This window comes from Drosophila tropicalis, unplaced genomic scaffold (assembly GCF_018151085.1).
Source record: "Drosophila tropicalis isolate 14030-0801.00 unplaced genomic scaffold, ASM1815108v1 contig_1190, whole genome shotgun sequence".
In the NCBI taxonomy this organism is placed as follows: domain Eukaryota; kingdom Metazoa; phylum Arthropoda; class Insecta; order Diptera; family Drosophilidae; genus Drosophila; species Drosophila tropicalis.
The window spans coordinates 205,229-226,832 of record NW_027172561.1 but is presented as its reverse complement, the minus strand read 5'-3'; the positions used below and the strand labels follow the sequence as shown (position 1 = coordinate 226,832).

General features: G+C 38.7%; 1 protein-coding gene and 1 long non-coding RNA gene across 2 annotated transcripts in view; both read left to right on the top strand.

Moving 5' to 3' along the window:
- Positions 1 to 14,634, top strand: part of ko (Stork-head domain-containing protein knockout) — a 75,321-nt gene extending 60,687 nt beyond the window's left edge. Inside the window, 4 exon segments of the mRNA XM_068291716.1 lie at positions 11,147 to 11,405; positions 11,475 to 11,737; positions 11,804 to 12,246; positions 12,309 to 14,634. Coding sequence (XP_068147817.1) covers positions 11,147 to 11,405; positions 11,475 to 11,737; positions 11,804 to 12,246; positions 12,309 to 14,378 — 3,035 coding nt within the window. The 3' untranslated portion in view covers positions 14,379 to 14,634.
- Positions 14,635 to 17,959: 3,325 nt separating this feature from the next.
- LOC137580094 (uncharacterized) lies at positions 17,960 to 18,529 on the top strand. Its single transcript, XR_011032942.1, has 2 exons — positions 17,960 to 18,281; positions 18,338 to 18,529. It is a non-coding gene; the product is annotated as an uncharacterized lncRNA (long non-coding RNA).
- Positions 18,530 to 21,604: the final 3,075 nt, after the last annotated feature.

Genomic DNA, 21,604 nt, shown 5'->3' with positions numbered 1-21,604 from the left:
CAGCTTTGCTAATTAACATCTGCAATGGCGTAGAACCCATTAGCTACTAATTACCATTAACATGACAATTTCATTGTTCCACATGCATGTACCATATGTACATATGTATGTAAATAGACAACCAGCCAAATATTGTGATAGTTCGAAATGGAATAGTTTTGCATTCACATGAAATGTAGAAAAGGGTCATTGTAATTGAGATGCCAAATGATATCGGCATTTATGTTGCAAAAACAAATTAACTCTCTCTGATTCCCGTTTTAATATAAAAGCAGAATTAAGAAATCGCTTTATTTACAGTAGTATTTCATTCCCTGTGCAATAATATCGTTTCTGCTTCTAGTCTTTATAATAAGACACTTAATGAGGTAATCTGGTTTAAACCGAAATTCGTTCAATTTCGTTATCTTTGTTTTGTTCCCAAAGTAGGTACCGAGTTTCCTTTAATTTTCACCCGGGAGCACATTTTTTCTTTTTTCAATCCTTTTTTGTTGCATACATTTCATTTATTCCTTGCGGCAAATATTATAATAGCTCATTTTTTATACACAAGGTTTAGAAAAAATTATGAGAAAATTAGATAATGGAAGGAAACTTTGGCTTAGACGAGACCACCTTTTACCAATTATAGCATGAGCTAGTCTATGTAATAATATCGAAAAAGTAGGTCATTGCTTCTCTCGTTGTTTCTTTTTTGATTTTTATTTTTGACTGCATAAGGTATGAAATATCATTTAAATAGACCTACATTTGAGAATTAGGTCGGTAAGACAATTACCCTTTAATCTACAATATGATTAGACGAAGAACTCCATTCTAAATCAAGCTTTTCACCTTAAGGGCTTTTAGAAACCCATTTAGGTTGTAGAAGAAGTAATAGTCAATTGATTAGATGCCAAAAGATTGATTGATACGAGTTTTTGATTGTTAAACCATACCATAGAAGAGATCAACACTGCAAACAAGGCCAAGTCTTTTTAAAAATATTCCCTTTATTCACTTTTTTTAGTTGATTTGTTTAGTTGATTTGTTTTAATTAAAAGATGGACGTTTTTTTATTCTATTGCTATGCTAAGGTCTCTAAGATATAAACACCAACTATAACTATATTTACCAACTGTATATGTATGTATATATTTTCCGTTTATTATGAGGATATACTATATACATATATGTATGTACTTAAGGCCGGATTTACTGAAAATGTTGCCTTCTTAGATTATTTTGTTTGCAATTAAAACCAATTCTTGTGTAAATACTTTTTATTTGTAACTTGAGAGACGTAGATGGTTATCACAATTATTTTGATCAAATTGGAAATCAGAATTTTACATTTAATAATTAAAAATGTAATATTTAAAAACAAAAACAAAAGGAATCTCTATGATCTATATTTTGAAGTTTTGCCAAACGTTGAATTATGAAGAACAACTATGATTTTATCGAACTGTATACCCTAAAGTTATGGGATATATGCATTTGAGATGGTTTTCTGGGACATCTTTTGCAAATTAAATTATCTATGTTTGTAGTATCTTGTCTTTGGGTATCAAGTGGAGTTGTTTAAAATGATGTTGCTCAGCAAAACTAAGTCACAATAGATGGCCCAAACAAAAAGCAATAAAATGGCTAACATTGCATGCAAAAACAATCAATCAACGGCAATTTCTCGCTCAATTAGACAACAAACATGCCAAATAAATAAATGCAACAACAATAGCAGCAACAGCAACAAAATAGAGGCAAATAAAATGAAGAAACAGAAAAGCAAATTAAATTCAGTTTCGTGTTAAAGAGGCAAATGGGGAGGTGAATAGATTGATGGAGTAAGTAGAAAAGGAGATTGGAGTGGGGAGTATACATACATACATAGATGCATTCAAGCAGTTTGTCCGATCGCCAATTTGACAGTGGAATATCACAAAAGAGACAGACAAATGGCCAATGCCTGTTTTTCGTCGATTGTTGTTGTTTTTTTTTTTTGGTTTTTTTTTTTTTTTTGTTGGTTGGAAAAATGCAAAATAGCTGGAAAGCGAGAAAATTATGCAGCATAAAAAGAGGATTGGGAAGGTGGTAAGTGGGCAATGGTGGCCGAGGGGGAGGAAAATAAAGAAATGATAATCTCTAATCCCCCCCCCTATCCGCTTGCATCCCTTTACCACTGTCTCAGCTGTCGGTAACTATGATTGTGAATAAAACCGAAGAAGAAGTAAAGAGCCGCAAATCAATTTCATCACGATTTCCCATTGATGTGATGTTGCTGAAAGTGAAATGTGACCATGACAGTGGCTGTTGATTGTGTGTCGGACCGTTTGTCTCTTCGTTCAATCTGTCGGATAATTGTAACTTAATATTCAAGCCATTAACAAATCACAAATCGGTAGAAATCATTTGAGCCATTAACATTGAAAAAAAAGACACAACAAATTGAAAGGCCATCAAATAAAAAGTCCTAGCAAAATGTTGCTGCAACATTTTATTGTAGGCATAGTTTTTCTCTTTCATTTTGTTTCGCTTTTTCTGACATTTATTTTTTTGTTGTTTTTTTGCTGCTTTCCCACAAAGCTTTCAACTCGATTCCTCCTCCATTTCTCCATTTAATTTAAAATTTCGCCGTTATGTGTGTTGATTGTTTGCTTTGAGATTTAGCCTCTAACCGTCGCCGTCGCCGTCGCCGTCACCGTCATCTCACCCACATTACCCACATCACCCACCATCATCATACGGTGAGCCAATTTCATGGCACTGCCAGGCCAAGTGTCTTCGAAGGTTAACAAACCCATTGGAATTGGCTAGATGGAACGGGCCGATGGGGAGCTCTAAAGAGAGAATTCGCCAAAGCGTAACCAACGCAAGTTCGCCAAAAAAATAAATAAATGAAAACTCAGCGTCATCGTCATTGTTGGGAGTTGTCTCTGCAAGTTCATCATCTCATGCTCGCTTGAACACATCACCCTTTCTTTAGCCCTAGCCCTACTCTGCTCTATCTTCACTCTATTCCACGTTCTAGTGACCCCTCCTGGAAGAGCATTACCAAAAGCGATTATTGTAATTTTATTGTTCTTTTTTCGTCTTCTGAAAGCTCTGCTACCCACACTGATTACTGATTGCTTACCAAACTCCAACTCGACTCCCAACCCCCTTAATGAGGTCAACCCGTTTATTTTCAAACGATTTTTTCGTTTCGTTTTTTTTTTTTTGGATACGCTTCGTAGATTTCCCATACGACGGGAAAGTGTTCTCTCTTGCCCTGCATTTTCTTCATTGCCCATTGTTTTTTTGTCTTTGCTTCTTGGGGTTACATACAAATTATTTAAAAGCCGCCAGTAGAAAAGAGGTAAGAAATAGACAGTATAAAAGAAACGCACCGCCGCACCACCCGCAACATTAAATGGTAGATCCAAAAATGGCAACATTCGACACGTTTTTCTCTCTCCCTGTCTTTGGGTATGACTGACATTATCATCATCAAGATGGTGCCACATTGCTTGGGCTTGGAACTGACTTGGACTTAGATGATCCTGCTCGGATTCCAAAATTGCGCAAGCAAACAAAAGCAGTTCCAGGTTCAGGTCCACTAACCCTATGTTGTCATCGACATCATCATCATCATCATCGTCACCATCATCATCATCATCATCATCGTCATCATCATTGTCATCGTCGCCGACCCAACGAGACTCATTGACCTTTAACACAAGATGACGTGAACGAAACTGAGAAAAAAGTGTCGCCAAAATTTCATTGTATTGCTCCTTATTTGCCTGCCTTTATTTTCTTTTGTGTGTGAGTGTCTTTAGTGTTTTTTGCTCGTTTTTGGTGTTGCAACCACGTAAATGTCAATTTGCATTTTGTTGCATTTGCCTTGCCTTTTTGTCGTTGTCGTTGTGAGGCGTTGCATAAACAGCAGCAACAGCAGCGGCAGACCTCCTTGAACGCCTTGTTTTCAATTTGTTACTGGACTGAAATATTTTTATTAACAGACGGAAACAATTAGCGTCGCCTCAAAAACGCAAAAAAAGAAAAAACACAAACTAAGTCTCTCTATCTGAGTTTTTGTTTCCTTTTTGGACCGACTGCGTGGCCTTTTCCTCAAAACCAAAAAAATAAACCCCTCAAACTAAAAAACACAAAAAAAAAAAAAAAATGGGAAATTGAAAAAACGCGCAAAAACGTTTCAGACACAAAATCGTGATTGCCTTCGTTTGGCCGCCAGACATTTTTTGTTTTTTTTGTCTTTTTCGAAACTCCTTAACTTTTTGGCTGCAAAATGCTCTACATGTTCAAGAAAATAAAAAAAAAAAACAACTACATAGAGGGGTTGGAGGGTGTTAGTACCACGGACTTTGTGGGAGGCTTCTTATGTAAATGAATTGCATGCAGCAACAGCAGCAGCAACCTTTGGAGCATACAGAAGAGAAGAGAAAAAAAGAAAGAAATAAAATGGAACAACAGCCTGATTCCGGCATGACATGGTATGCATCTAATTTGGCTAAAATCAATGCTCTGCGCTCCCTAGCGCCTTTCATGACGGCCCTCCAATCCACTCGGTTTCAAAAGCATATGAGAACCTTTTCAAATGAAACTACATATGAATGAATTTAAACCTGTAATCTGTTCTCTCTTCGGATTCATAATGCTAATGAAAAATGCTAATCATTAAAGTCAAATGTGCTAACTATATAATTATGAATCTATTTCTTTTATGATAATTCATGATTTCTTTTCTAGCAGCAAAACCAGATCATTAGTAGCCCAACCACAAGTATGCCGTCAAATTCGTAAGGATCAACTAAGATACGTATAGGTACATATCTAATTTCTAATTTTAGGTTCTAATTTATTGAATGAGTTTATAAACTAAAAAGTAAAGAAAAATGAAGCTTAATAGTTGTTTTTTTTTGTTCTCATTTTGCTCTTAAATTTGCCGCAATTTAGGTAGGTTTAACAAAGTTTAATCTAATTACAATTTTTTTTGGGGACGTGAGGTTGTTTTGTTTGATCAGCGATGACTTACTTCATTGTAATATTTAACTTAATCGCTATGGATTAACTATGCTAGTTAAATGCTGTCTTGCTACCTTTTGCATCAAACTTTGTATTTAAGACGGTTCGAGGTCCTTTCTGAAGTAGTTTATCTCAAGCGGAGCACAAAAAGGCGAGCAACTTGGATATACATATAGCTTTTTCAAGAACTATCAAGTTCTATTACCTTTGCCAAGCAACTGTAGAATTGCAGTGTCGATATCACCACCATATTATTAACACCGAAACTAGTTGGGAATTACAACTGAATAAAAGATTAACAGCAGCCTTATCCATAGTTTCGGCATAACCTTGGGCTTCATACTAATTGTTTTTGGCTGAAACTTTTTGAAGGGATGACAAATGCTTCTTTACTAAATACTTTGAATACTTTTGTGCATGAACACCTTCTCTTATAGGAAATATGTGGCCAGAATATAGGTCCTACAAATTTGTAAATTCGTCCTCGAATATCATTATAAGTTGAACGCCACTAAAAAGACTTACTCACAGTTGATCGATATTTTGCAAATGGAGGTTTCCCCTTTTGGCTATAAGGGGATTGAGTGATTGTTTCTTCAAATTGAATATAACTTTGACAAAGTTGGCCAAGCTTATTGTCGACTTCATCTGCATGTTTTTTTTCCTTTATCTTTTCTTTTATTTACTCTTTTTTAAAAAAAAAAAGTTTTTGTTTTTTCGCAAATGATAATTAATATGAAAAAGACGTGAAAACGATTGCCGCGATTTTCCCACCAACGCTTGTGATGGTGTCTTAAAGGTAACCTGCCATCCTCCGCCTTCGCTTCCGCCCCTACCTCCTCCCAACTGGAACCGCCTCCCGAGTATTCGCTTAGCTTCATCCGTCTTAAGTAGAGTGAAAGTGTTGCGTTTTGGTTTCAAATTGTGGACGTTGCCATTGTCGCTGTTGCAGTTGCTGTTGCTGTTGATGTTGCCTGCGCTTTGGTTTATGTTATTGTTGCTATTGCTGTTGCTGTTACTGTTGTTGCCGGCGGACACATATCCTTGTGTTCAATCAAACCAAAGCGACGTCAACGCGCGCGGCCTCGTAGTATCTTATAGCTGGCGCTGGTTGTGGCTTAGTCTCTGGCTCTGTCTTTGGCTCTGGCCTGGCGTCGGAGTCAAGTGTTTTGTAGCTTGAAGGTTGTTTCGTCTACCTCCCACTGAAGCTTACAAACACCCCCAACAACCCCCCTCTGTGTGTGTGTGCAACAAACATTTTTAACTCTTGTAGTTGCCATGAATTTTTATGCAAATGAAAAATGTTTCTTGCGATTTCCATTTTTTGTTTTCTTCCCAAATTTTTATACATATTTCTTTTTTTTTTCGAAACGATCCGCCACTGAGGCCATTATTGTGATGCAATTGCCGCAAGTAACAATAATCTTGATGTATGATATTTTTTCGGGTTTCAGTTTTTTCTTTTTGTTTATTATTAGAAAAAAGAAAAACGTTAAAATAAAGAGGAAATCTTGCGCGCCTATCGTGTTGTTGGCACATTTTCGCGTTGCATTTTGTTTGATCTCATAACCGCCAGCGATACCCAAGCCAAAGCCAAAGAGATCTTGCCAACAACAACAGCAACAGCACTGGACGACGACCATCATAAACACAACGCTGTCCATTTCGAAATAATCAATAATTTTTAGCTATCAAAAGCAATTTATTATTATTTTTTTCCTTTGTTTTTCCTCTCTTTGGCGAAAAGCTTTTTCTCACTGCCCCGTGGAAGGGGGCATACCCCACCAACTATTCATCCATCCACCTTCTCGTTTGCCTGGCAGACAAAAGCGCAGGAGAGGAGCAAATAAATTAACACTTCCTTAAACGATAAACACAATTGGTGGGAGAGAGGAGCTTGTGTGGGGCCACGGGGTGTAGTCGAATTGAAATGGAAATCAAAAAATCAAAATCAAATGCCAAATGCTACATATACATATACAATAGTAATTGATATTGTTTTCTTCTTGCCTAGTGGGCAACATTGCATTAAGATGGAGGCGGAGGTGGAGGTGGAAGTGGAAGTGGACACCGGCAATATAATGACAAATGTTTTCACTATTTAATGTTGTTTTCTTTCTTGTTTTGGGGGGCGTCACAACTGTTTGCTTTTCATTTCTTTTATTAATTTTAATTGCAAGAGGTGGCAACGCCTTGCAGCCATTTTGGCGGGGCCAACAGCTAACGAGAGCTTCGAAAGATTAAGCCAACAAATTGCAATGGTCAAATAAGTGGTAAATATACGGACACAATTACATTTCGATGCCTGTTATCCAAATGGGTATAACTAGATTAAATTATATATTTGCTTTAGTTGGTGCTTATTGTCCTTCAAATGACATCGATCAATGAGAAAAAATTAGTCTTATTTAAGCGGAGAAAATCTATAAAAAATGCTAGAGATTGAAATAAACTTGAATACAGTAGGTATTCCAGGAGTACTAAAATTGGTGACTCTAGCTCTAATAGTCTCTGAGATCAATGTAGGTGTCCATACGAATGGCTAGATCGAATCGGTTGTTGATGCCGATCAAGAATATATACATACATATACTCTATGGAGTCGAAAAAGCTTCCTTCTGCCTGTTACATACATTTTGACGAGTTTAATGTACCATTTCACCCTATAGGTATAATTATTTCAGCTTTTTGAGGAGCTTTCGAGAAGCTGATAGCAACTGTAAATTATATAAATATGATATGAATTATGAAGTTAAAAAAGATTATTATTTACATTATCCTCATATAGAAAACATTTTGTTTATTTTAATTTGTTTTTTTTTTTTTTTGAGAATCTTTTATAGAATTTACTTCACCAATCTCATTTATCGCCACATTGTCTCGTTTTTGAGTCTAAGTATAAAACACATTATCTCTAAATTGACTGAAACAAATTCTAAGTATTGTAGACGAGAAGAATTGCATTGCCCTGCAAGATATTTGTGTTGGAAATTGCTTTTGGTTTTTGCCTAATATCAATACTTATCAATGAGCAGCACTGGCATTACATTTTGTTTGTAGTCAGTGAATTTGTTGTACGTTTCCTGCAAGTTATTGACTTGCCCTTAAGCAATATCTGCATGGTTGTTGTTGGCCCAACCGGCCGACTACCCAACTTGCTGCTGCCTTATTGCCAATTTCTTTCATGGCTTTGACTCCACCCAAAATAATAAAAAAAAAAAAAAAAAAAAAAAAAAGAAAAAGAAAAACGTAATGTGTGTTTACCAAAAAAGATGCAGATTGCAGCAATATGTTTGCCATCTTTCATATTTTTTTTTATTTATCTAGCCTCAATTTGGCTTCTGCACTTGCAAACAATTTATGGGCAGGGCGCCGCTGCCAAATAACCGAATAAAATTTATAGAAAAATAACAAATCTATAACAAAAAATAACTAAATGTGCCAGCTGATAAGCATATGTAGATATACTATGGTAAATGTTATGTAAATTGTTGGCCCAATACTTAGGCCAAGTGTCTTGCCAAATTGGTAGAGGGAGACAAATGCAAGAGAAAAGAGAAAGGGGAGAGGGAGTGGAGTAAAAACCATAAATGTTCATAGCTTCCAGTTGCGAATTGCTAGATTGAGATTGAGTGCAATTTCAAGTGACGCCACCAAATGAGTGCAAAAGATTAATCGGCAAACAAATTTGCAATATGCAATGTGAAAGTGCCACAGTATGTGTGTGTGTCTGTGTGTGCCGGGCAAAGGCTTGGAGATTGGGTGAATGTGCTGTATTTATGTATGTATGTATATACCCTTTACCCTCATAGCGTATATTATAAATCCATCTTCTCTTTGTGAATGATAAATTATATCATCTGGATATCCTTCCTAGATCGTACTCTTAAATACTCAGGAGTCTCACATTCAAATTTTCTTGAAACCTAAAATCGAAGGTTTGGTAAATATTTATTTAAGCTACTCGAAATTTCGGTGTTAAAATCTGGAAAAATCGAGTAAAGCTAGATTTCAGTGTTGCCAAACGGTATTTTTTTATGAATTATGGTGTTGCCAGTCTGTTGTTTTATTTGGAGCGTTGTTTGACTGCTCTAGCAGCCAAATATTTAATTTAGAATTATAAAATCAAGAAAAATGTATTTTGGAACTATTTTCGCTCTATAAAATCAAGAAATATTGTAAACTCAACAATATTTTCGTTTGTTACGAATAGTGCGAGCAAAAGTTTCTAAAAGCTCGTGTATTTGAGTATCCGAATATTGGCATCTGGCAACACTACCTCAAAATTTTACAGCTTTTTTTAGCCGGAATATTGTATTCTAAACTATATTTGTTCTATAAAATCAAGAAATATTGAAAACTCAACAATATTTTCGTTTGTTGAGAATAGTGCGAACAAAAGATTCAAAAAGCCCGCGTATTCGAGTATCCAAAATTCCGCATTTGGCGACACCATCTCAAAATTGAACAGTTTTTTTTATAAAAATATTAATTTTCTTTTGTTAATTACTCAAAAACTACCAAATAAATCGCCAAGGCGCACCTGAGGTAGTGCTCGTGGAATTTTTCTCTTTCGTTTGATACCAAATTTATGTAGTTTAAGCGCGTTTTGGGCCCGAGTAGCTGTAGTAAATATTTACCTCCTTTTCGTTTGATACTAAATCCATGTAGCTTAAGTAAATGTTTACCATTTTTTATTTTTATAGAAGAGTATGACAAAGTCGTTTCACTGAATCACATGTCTGGTTTCTTGTCTTGTTGAGGTTTTTTCGTTGTTTTTTTTTTTTTTTTTCTGCTGTCGCCCATTAAAATGCCGCTAATTGTCCTTGACGATGGAGCATCCCACATGACATTTGTTTTATGCGATTTTGCGTTTAAGCTGTTGGTTCAAATTGCTGCCGGGTTGCGGCATCAAGGCTGTGTGGCTGCAACAAAAAGTGAAAACTTGGAAAAAAAATTATGCAACTGCCGCAAGGACGTTGTGGCCAAGAGGCACGGCCTCAGTAGCAGTCACAGCCGCAGCCAGAGCCACAGCCAACGGAGGTCGTCACACACTTGGTCTGATTTTGCAGTAGCAACCCTGTACCCCCCCGTACCCTTTCTCATGGTATGCCTCTTTCTCGGCTTCTTGCTGCTTGTCTCTGGGCTTATTCTCTTTCTCACTCTCTCCATTTATTTATTATTGCAGTTTTTTTCTGTGCTTTGTTTTTATATTTGAGGCATGCCACAGCAGCAGCAATTTCAATGATGGTGATGCTTGCCTCGGGGGCGTTGCTGCTGCCTGTGGTAATTGTCGTTTGCGTTTTTGGAGGTTAACTTGGCAAGTAGGAAGCGTTTTGTGGAGGCGACTATGTATGTATATGTTGTATATATTTTTGTTTAATTTATGGGCACGACGCCAGAAAGAGACAGCAGCTGTCAGAGTTAGCTAAAGAGAGACGAGGAGAATCAATAAGGCAAGTACATCAGTCGGGCCTTTTCTTCTCTTCATCATGATGATCTGTTCAGTTGATAATGCTTTTTGCCTTTTAAAGCCATGTCTCTTAATTCATAGAACCTAATTTTGAGAGAGAGGAGAGCGAGAGAGAAAGAAAGACAGAAGGAAGACAATTCTTCTTTAGATTCAGAAATGTAATGGTTAGATCTCTTTATATTTCTTCCATGTGATAAGAGTTTCACTCATGACTTGGCCATTTGCACAAGAGCAAATCTCTTATGACCTTCTCAAATGACCTCTAAACACTCACCTAAAAAACTGCCTTATATGTGTTTAAGTATCTCTAACTACATTTAATTACCCCCGACACTCAAATGGTTACACATCAAATGCCAAGCGAGCCAAGGCTGCTGCATCCATCATGACCATCCACCAGTCAGCTTGGGTGATGAGGCGGTAGGGGGTAGGCCACCCAAAATGCCGAAACTAAAAAAAGTAACAAACCAAATTCATTGGAAAAAATGCGAGCAAGTTGCTTGATACCAATTCGGAGAGCTGAGAGTTAGCTGTTTAAGGCAGTGATTAGCCTTATATGTAACCCCACGCAACCCACCGCTCCCCACCACCACATTACTTACACCTGTTTTTATAGATGTTGTCTCTCATCTCCTTGGTCTGCTTTTTTTCTGTTTTTGTTTTTAGGTGACATTGACGATTGCATTGTGACGCCAACAGTTCAGGGACAGTTCACGCCATTGCCCGAGGCTCTGTGTGATGTTATTATGGACCTCACATCGGAGGGTCAATCAGCAACTATTGAACATGTGCGCGGCAAGTTGGGAGTACGTTTCCCCCACATGACGACACCTGCCACAGAGGTTATTTACGATACGCTCGCTCAGCTGATGCAAGAGCAAAAAATTTATCAAACTTCAAAGGGTTACTTTATCTTTACACCAGAGTAAGTACAAAAAAATATAGACAAGTAGAGAAAGGAAGGGAGACTTAAATTTGAAATCTTATTGTTCAGACGTCGGCGCAGTCGCTCACGACCACGAAGCAATCATCACCAATTGAATGGGACTCACAGCACCAATAGTAGTTTAGCCTATGGCCAGCTGGATGAGGAGGAACACCAACACGATGGCGATGTAGTACCTCAGGAGGCACGGACCATGCTAATGTCCAATGCCGAGGCACTGCATTCGCTCTATGGCGAAATATCGACGGAGCGGGATGGAGATCTAACACATCAGTGCATCCAAACGAATCTAGCGGATGTGATTTGTGGAGGTGAGTACATTGATTGATTTATTTGTTTTGATTTGTCCATGGATGAATATGTTGTTTGTTTTGTAGGCAATCCCAATGACAAAATCATTTATCCACGCGCGGCCAAGCGACGTAGCGCCTCATTTCCGACGCCACGCAGTTTGGAACGTCGGCACAGTTTGCGGCTCTTTGGATCATCGAAGCGCCTGCAACGCTGCGCCTCCACGCGCAGTCTGTCCAAGACCTATGCCCAGACACTGAATACCACGGATAGTAGCAGTTCGGAATACCAAAGCACAGATTCGTCATCCCCCCAGTAAGTAAATGGGAATGAAGTGAAAATTAAATCTGAAACTGAATTATTTTTTGTTGTTGTAGAAAAAGGATCTTTGCTTTCACGCCTGTTCCGACGCAGTGGACGCGCCAAGCAGCGTCAAATTGAGACCTATTCGGCACAGTTTCCACCAGCCGAATGGTTCAATACGCGTGCCGTTCATTTACACAGTGTGGGCACCCAGACGGCAGAACATGTAAGATTGATTGATTGCTATTGAACTGGTTTTCCTCTGACTCTCATTCATTCCCTTTCAAGGACATGCCCGTGGCACACACGTTATCGAACTCAACGTTTTATGATGGCTCCGAGCTGAGCCAACGATCATCGACACTGCCGCGACGCCATCGCCGTCACATGTCCAGCGAATCGACATTTCTGATATCCTCACGGGACTGTTCGCCCATCCGGCGGCGATCGCCGGTCTACTGCAGCAGCTCGCTACCTCGCTCCACGCAGTCTATACCAGCCACCACAGCCAAGTTGAATCACTCGTCAGCCACGCTGTCGCGTCTGCACCATTCGGCGACACCCACTCCGCCAAAGACGGCACAAAAATCGGTGATTGGCAAACACATCTTTGAGAGTTCACCCTCACGCTCCTCCACATTGAAAGCGTCGGCGGCAAAGCGTCAAACCGATGGCCTGATTATTAATAGTTGCACGGACAACAAGACCACGTATCGGAGTCTACAAAGTAGTGGTCCATCCAGCTTGGAGTCGTGCAAGACATCGATGTTTGCCAGCGGGCCGTCAAGCATCGATAGTGGCAAGGTATCCTTTAGCCAAAAGACCAGCGGTCACTCTAGTCTTGACTCACAGTGCTCCACCAACACAGCTGTAATTGCCCCATCATCGGGCATCAGTGGCAGTGGCAGTGGAAGCGGCAGTGGCAGTGCCCGCTCCATTTTGCTGTTAAATGGCTCTCCAAGAGGCACACCACGTCATCAGGCGATGCGAGCACGCGTCGCAGAGGCACAGGCTCAGAGGCAAAGGGAACGAGAGCGTGCCAGTACACCGAGTCGAATTTTAAAGGAGCTTAGCTATTCGCATGTTCCCAATGGTGTTGGTGGTATGCCAAATTCGAATAGCAACAATTCGATTACCCTGCAAGTGACCACTTCAAATGGAGGTCAGAGTATACCCAGCACCAAAATCTTTGTGCAGAATTCACCTGTGAGAAGTGTGATCACATTAGAGAATGGTAAAATGCTTGAAAACTCCAATGTCTTTATAATAAACAATGAGACAATGACTAACGAGAAGGGTGAGATAATTAAAAAGACCTTGTCCAAGCAGACAACCCTGGCTGCCTCTAATTCTGCTCCTGCTCCTACTGTTGCTACTGCTGCCGCGCCTCCTGCTGCTTCTGCTCCTTCTCCAGTAGCATCATCAACGCCCGTCAAGCAGGAGGCAGTTCCGGAACATGCGCTAAGTGAAACGGAGGCCAATTCAGAGACTTGCGATTCCATATCGTTCATTAGCGAAAGCTCCCCAGACAACACATGCAACGGAGCGGAAACAGAGACACCCAGCTATGATGGTGGAAAATATGCCAAGAATACCAACAATGATGCCACCATGAACAACAACAGAAAACTCTGCCTCCAACTGGCCAATGGCATTGCGTATAAGAATAATGTGCTGAAAAATGAATCCCAGCCCAATTCGCCCAGCATTGAGCAGCAACCACTAAAGCTGGCAGCTTTGGCCAAACAGGATTTCGAGATAGCCGGTTCGGTGGGCAACTTGCATTTTTATGAAAAGCATTCTAAGGGTCTGGCTCCGGCGCAAAGCAATAATAAGCTAATGAACAGCAGCAGCGATTTAAAAAATCTCTGCTACGAGTCTGTATGTCAACTGCAAAAATGCTCCATGAATGGCCACGATGAACTGGCCTTAGCCCATTTGCTGCACAAGCAGTCCAGCAATCCCTTGGGCAGTGAACCCAATCTGGCTCTGAAGGACCATGCCAATGACAAGTCCATTGACAAGGAAGCCATTGATCGCCGGCTCAGCCTGACCAAAGAGTCACTGGAGCAAGGTATGGGCAGTGTCCTAGCTGCTGGCAACGAAGAGCTCTACAATTTCCCCAGTCTAACGGACCTTTCATTTAACTTTACATCGCTGGCGGCAAGAAAGATATTGCAAGGTGTTAGCCTCAATAGCATCGATACCCTTGTCGAGTTGAATATGGCAGCGGCGGCGGCAGCAGCGGCAGCCGTCAATACCCAGGAGAAGCAGCAAAATAATCAAGCAGCAGCAGCTGCAGCAGCGGCGGCGGCTGCAGCAACATCACCAATGTGCACCGATTTTGGAATGGTATAATACTTCTCCCCTTCTACTTTCCTATTCCCTTCTCCAACGCAGAATCTTCTGCTTCCCTTCGAATCAAGCGAATATTAAGCGTCTTAGATAGGAGAGAATAATGCCTCTTCTCTGCATTTGGCAAGCAAACAACTTTTTGCAAACACTGTGTAATTTATTATCGTATCGATTTGATTTCCCCATTTTTTATAGCCGCAATTTGTATGTATTTGTTTTAAAGTTTTATCGGGAGAAACTTTTATTTACAGTGCCAAAATATGTTTAGTTTAATCTTAATGCATCTAATTTCGTATGCCAGTTTATCATTTACTGATTTACGTTACTTCCCAGTACCCCCTCCACCCATTCTTAATCACCAAACACAAGTACACGAACAACTTCCCCACACACACTCTCACGAGTTCCGTTTTTCTCATTCAAATGGGGAAGGATGGATCGGTCCGAATTTCGATGTAATCTTTTTGTATATTTACTCAAATCATGTTTTTTTTTTTTTTTTTTTTGGTTTTTTTTTTTTGTAATAGTCTAAACTAACATGCTCCAATATGCAATCCTATCTGTACACACACACACACATACATACACAGAATCGCCACACACTTAACTACAATGACTATATGAAAATAAAAGTGTACTACGAATCTAGAAATTAGCAATTAATACAAGAAATACAATAATTTTGTACAAGGCCTTAATTAGTAAAGTCAGCAATAATACAAAATAAGTTGAATTCACTAATAAAATAAAAAAAAAAATAAATAAACAAAACATATATTTTTTCCATACAACACAAATAATTTAAGGATCCAAAATAAGAATAAAGACTAAAAGTATTGAACAAAGTCGGAAAACCTGAAAACTTTCAGCTGCTTGCTGGAGCATTTGGAAAATTAAAAATTTAATATAGATATCGACGGACATTCCAGGAGTAAATGCTATCAGTTCCTTAAACAAAAAACAGCTTCCCAAAGGACATAACAGCCGAAGCGGGTCATCAAGAACTACGACCTGACAAAAGAATATCCTGGTCATCCTTGAAGTTGCTGTCTTTACTTTGCTATTCGAAGGACAATTTAGGATATGCCCATGCTAATCGACGCGCATTGGCGAGGACTCTAAATTGTCCAAAGGATATTTAAATTAAATGCTTAAAAATTTCGAACACTTGTCTGGTTGTGTAGTTTGTTTACCCTTGCGAGTTTACTTTGTTAATCTTTTCTTACCTATGCACTGTGGTCCAAAATCCAGATTTTGTGTCATTAACTAGAAGGAATGCAGTTGCAGAGTTGAAACTTTGCACTTATAACCATGTTAGGATGAATAATAATAAAAAAAAAAAAAAAATTGGAAAGATTTGACCACGGCCTCTTGATCTCCCATACTAGCCCATGCAGCGTATACGTAATGTGATTTAAATTAATTTGGGATTAAAATAATTATAGCAATTATAGCAACTTAAATTTTAATATTTTATTTTGAACTGTTATTAATAAAAAATTAATTTTTAATAAATTTATATTATCATCTAATTTAAAAGCAATCGTCAAATCGTCTTATTTAAAATAAAACCAAAGTTGTTTATTTGTAGTTTGTATTCCTTTTTTTTATTAATAACAGTTCAAAATAAAATATAAAAATTTAAGTTGTTGACTTTTAATTGCGATAATTATTTTAGTCCCAAATTAATTTAAATTACATTACGTATTCGCTGCGTGGGCTACTACGGAAAAACTCGGAAAAAGTAATCATAACATAATTTAATACATACTTTGAGCTGTAATTTACTATAATTACAATTTCGCAGAAATTCACAGAAAGATAGTTTCCACTCCACAATAGACGCACACATGGGTTAACTTTTCTTTATTTTAGGACATAAACAATCATTACACAAAAAAAAAAAAAACAATTAACATATACAAATTAAAATTTCTTGCAGTATGTATTTACATTCTACAGACCTTGATTAATATTATCCATTACAAAAATTATTTCAAAGTTTGTTTGTTAATTTTTTACACTGGTTCAAAGTTTGCGTACAATATCCCGCTTTTTTTGGCAGAGTGAACAGCTGACTATACACCTGACTTTAAAAGTGTGCCAAAATTTCAGCGGTGCAGTAAAAACAAAAATATTTTTATATTCGAAGTATTCTGTCCAACAAAAAATTGTTTTAATACGATTTTGTTTCAACAATCCACAAAATCTGGATTTTGGACCATATGGTCTTCAAAGTGGAAAAACGTTTTAAAGGGTTTCTTTAAAGCCTAATAACGGCTCACATAGGAAAAAACGAAGTTATTATTCAGAGTCACTGTTTTCCACCGATTGTTCCTATGGGAGCTATAATATATAGTCACCCGATCTTGATCAAATTTGGCATAGTCCGTAACAGATACATAAAACTGACAAAAGTTTAAATACGGTCAGGGATGCTCCCTTCTATGCGTTGCACACTTTTGACCAGAATTAATATAACCTTTCTGCAAGGGTATAAAAATCGTTGCATCGTTACATTTTGGTGTCAAAAAGAATTTCTCAAATATTTCGCCTTTCAAGGATACCCCATACAAACGCCAATAACTTCGTTATTTTCAGTGCTTTTATTGTGAAACTAATATTAGAGAGTTTATTATGCCTATAAACTACTGTGCAAAATTTGACCAAGATCGGGCGACTATATCATTTAGCTCCCATAGGAACGATCGGTCGAAAACAGTGACTTTTGTAAATAACTTCGTTACTTTTACCGCGATTGCTTTCAAATTAAACATTTGTTAGTTTAGTGTATCTGTTAATGACGGTGCCAAGTTTGATCAAGATCGGGTGACTATATCATATAGCTCCCATAGGAACGATCGGTCGAATTCTTCTAGGCCATTCTTGCGCGTTTGATTATGTTTATAAGCCTTTTTTGATAAAACGTTCTTCCACATTGATGGCTCATAGGTAAGAAAAGAGTTACCAAAAAAGTTGCAAAGTTGCAAAAAGTATACAAACTTTGACGCGGTGGAAGTTAGCCCCGGCCCTCTGATTTTTTACACATTTTGGCACAACTGTGTGCTAATCCACTCCATTCAAAGAACATAGATTCGAGTCATTCTGAAATGCTGGAGATTTGGCTTGTATTTCTCTAGTTCCTTCCAAAGTTTTCCACTTTTTAGACTATACTAAAGAGTTTTAAATAAAGCTCATTAGTTTTAGATTGTCTATCCATTTGATGCATCGCAATGCATTTTTTTTTGCTGTTAAGTATCTGTCCAGACTGGACAATAATTAAATTCGATAAAAAACACATAAAACATGGCATTAACAAAAGTACAGTCAAAAAGCAAAGCCGCAGAAGGGTGGGTGTTCAATCCTCATCTGCTGAAACCGAGTAGACTAGTCAACCCCCACCAGTTAGGATCATGCCTGAAAAGCAAGTCCAGCGGGGGCACAGCGAAGAGTGGCGGCTATACTTGTTACTTAATATAAATAATATTTTAATATTTGTATAAATATTTAATATTTTGTATAAATACAAAATAACTAAAACTAAGCAAATAGTAGGCCATCCGAATTTGTTTTGGTGGTGAACATGAATTTGAGTTCATTATCATTCTAATATTCTAAGTAGGTTGAGAAAAATTTTTCAGTAAAAAGTTCAGTTAAAAAAATAGTAAAACTAATTTTAGAATTATGGATACCACAGTGCGTAAGTGCAAAAAACAGGGCGAAAGTAAGGAAAGACCGATCTATAAACCGCAGAAAGTAGCCAGAATAACCTGCAACGGATACCTTAACTTTTTACGGGAGTTTAAGATGAAATGTTGCGGCCTTTCGCCCCAAGACACTGTCCGTGAAGGAGCCAAGGCTTGGAATCGGTTGACTTGCCAACAGAAAGAGAAATACAAGAATATGGTAAGAAATTCTAAAGAAGTCTATATTTACTTGTTACCTCGTATCTCTCCTTGCAGTACTTCAACCAAAAATCAAAGGTATTGAAAAAAAAACGTTGTTAACCTGTGCGCTGTCCATATTCTAGTGCCGAGAGGAGATATCAACAAGAAATGAAAGACTCCAGAATATGACATTCATCTCTCCATAATATAATGTAAATTTTAAGTTAAAATTTTATAATTATTATTCAAAATTCATTGTTTACCAAATGTGAGTCAAAATTTATTGTTATTAAACTTTTTCGAGGGTCTTTAATCTAACCCTGTAATCAATGAAAAGGCTCCCCAAATAGCAAGTTAATATTTACCTTAACACGAAAGTGAATTCCAATTCCAATTTTTAGTGCATTAAAAAGCCATGAAATCGCTTGGGCATGACCAAAACCACAAAAACTACTTCCAAACTGCCAAAGTAGTTAGGAGACAATTTTCAGACGCGCACACACTTACATGAGGACACAAAACACGCCGAAGACGCATTCAAATGCATAAATAACTTGTACACATTTGGCTTGGTCCTGAATGCAAATATGCGATAATGAGCAGGCAGGTAGTTCGGCCCCTTATACTGCAGCACTGAGCTCTATAGCAAGTTGACAAACCATTTAACACTATAATACAATTTGATAGAGCCGAGTCGATCTAGCCTTGTCCTTCTGTCCGTCCGTCCGTCTGTATGAACCAGCAGATCTCGGAGGCTATAAGAGCTAGAGTCACCAAATTTGGTATGTATACTCGTGTAGTATGTAAATATATAGAGTAAATTGGAATTTCGGCCACGCCCCCAGGAATCACATAAAACTATTTTTCTTAAAAAGTATAACAGCTAGAGACATCAAATTTGGTATGCAGACTAGTTTAATAGACGCGCAGAAACTGGCTATTTAAAAATATTTGCCACGCCCACTTCTGCCCCCGCAAATTAAACAAAACTGATTTTATCAAAAACAAACAAAGCTATAGTCACCAAATTTGGTATGTATACTAGCTTAGTATGCGCGCAGAGTATATGTATATATTTTCATATTTTGCCACGCCCACTTCCGCCTCCATAATTAAGAAAAAACCGATTTCCTCCTGTAGTTTTTTGACTATCGCATTCGGCAGACTAATTAATCTTATCTATTTCTACAAAACTACCAAAATATGCGTATGAACGTATTTTACAAAGCAGTCCACAAGGCCAGAATTGGCTGTTGGCTAGTGGCGGCGCTAGAAAATTATTCGTTATCCACAATCGTTTCCATTATCCCCGACGGAACTACCTTTCAGTATTGCTTCATCGGGGGGAAACTCCACCTATGTCGGGGTTCGAACTCGAGCACAACAGAATTGTAGTTTTAGTAGGTCTCCATTGAGCCACCGACTAGTGAGCCGGCGCTAGAGTGCTCGTGTGTTTGTAGAGTGAGCGAGATGGCACATAGTATAAAGCATGTTTGATTTTCGAAATTTGAAATATTTGGGTGTGTCCGGCGTTCCTGAAGGCCTTAAACAAAAACCGTGATGTTTAGAGCACTGCAGGTCAACCTCAATCATTGCAGGGTCGCCCATGACTTATTAACTCAGTCGGTCAGGGAGTTACGGGTGGCGCCTGCATTAATAAATAAGAATTAGCGCCGCATGGAAGATCAGCAATTTGGGCATGTAAAAGTTCGCTAGGTAACTTAGAAAGGCATCACGCAGCTGTTGGATTTGTAAGAGCAGAGATATCTGGAGTACAAATATATAGCTGTTACTTGGCCCCCAGCCTAACGGCCGATGCGTATTACAGCATCCTAGATGCCCTAATTGAGGTTGCCAAAGGCCACGAAAAGGTGGTCATAGCAGGCGACTTTAACGCCTGGTCTGGGGATTGGGGATGCGCAAGCACAAACTAGAGAGGAAGAGCCGTTCTTGAGGCGTTAGCATCGCTCGATGTGGCTCTGCTCAACGAGGGATCGCAACACACTTTTAACAGGGGTGGTGCAACGTCTATAATTGAACTGACATTTGCTAGCAGCGGGCTGTTCAACACCGGCAGTGACCATGAAAGCATTTTGTGCGACATAAGAGCCAATAGCAACAGAGCAGCAACTACGCGCACCTCGTGCTAAGGGTACAAAGCTGAAACGCTAAACCCGCAGCTATTCGCCGAATCGCTGGTTATTAATACCACAAATGACCCTGAGTCTGCAGCAGATGCGGTGATAACTTGCCTGACAGACGCATGTAACAGGAGTATGGCAAGAAGAGGCACATATCGGCGACACCACACACCCGTGTACTATTGGTCTATCGATATTGCCGCAGCTAGAAGAGATTGCCACATGGCACGTCGCCAATATTCGCGGTCAGGAGGCAGCGATAATGCGGAAACACTGAGGTACTTAAAAGAGCAATTGTGAGACGGCAGACACAGATCCTTGGGGAAAGGCATATAACACAATAGTAAAAAAGCTCCACAGGCACAAGCAACAAGCTCCGACAGACTCAGTGAAACTCGGCCGCATCGTCTCCAGCCTTTTCCCGGTAGTGCATGACCCAGCGGAAACTCAAGATCCCTCGGCGACACCAGCAGAATATGATGTAGAGATTACGGTGAGAGAGGTAATTGATCCTGCAAGGCAAATTGCAGATGACAAAGCGCCAGGCCCAGATGGCATACCAAGCCGCGCCACGAAGCTAGCGGTGTCTTTGCAGCGCGAGGCGTTCGTAGAACCTTCAACTAATGCATGAGGTCAGGCCCATATTAAGGGGCATCATTATCATCACAAAACTGCCAACACCCACACATTTGCCGGAAACAGTACTGCAAATGCAATATACCCTTAAGCTATTAACCATAATAAAACTTTTAAAAAAAATACGCAGAAACAATAGCCATCCAGAAGGCCATAAAGCTAGTGTACAAAGTAAACACTTCAAAATATGCTTTGACTCCAATATCAACAACAAATTTTATCCAACAACTATAAGAACCACCCTCGCCTTAGGTTTGGACACACAAGATTTACCCAACAGCACTTTATCAATCCCAACAATATTACACCCCGCCAAACCAAACCACCCAAACTGCAACATAGAACAGAATCCAAAATAAACTGTCTAGCAACATCCTACCTTAATATTAGACAAACAATGTCCCATAACGATTCTCTCAAGCCCAATCCCTGAAAACGTCTTTATAATAATTAAATTCCTAAAACAATCAAATACATACCACACCATATAATTACAATTTATATGCTTACATGCTTACAGAATAGGTTGGTGTTATTTAAATAAATGTGTAAAATAAATATTTAA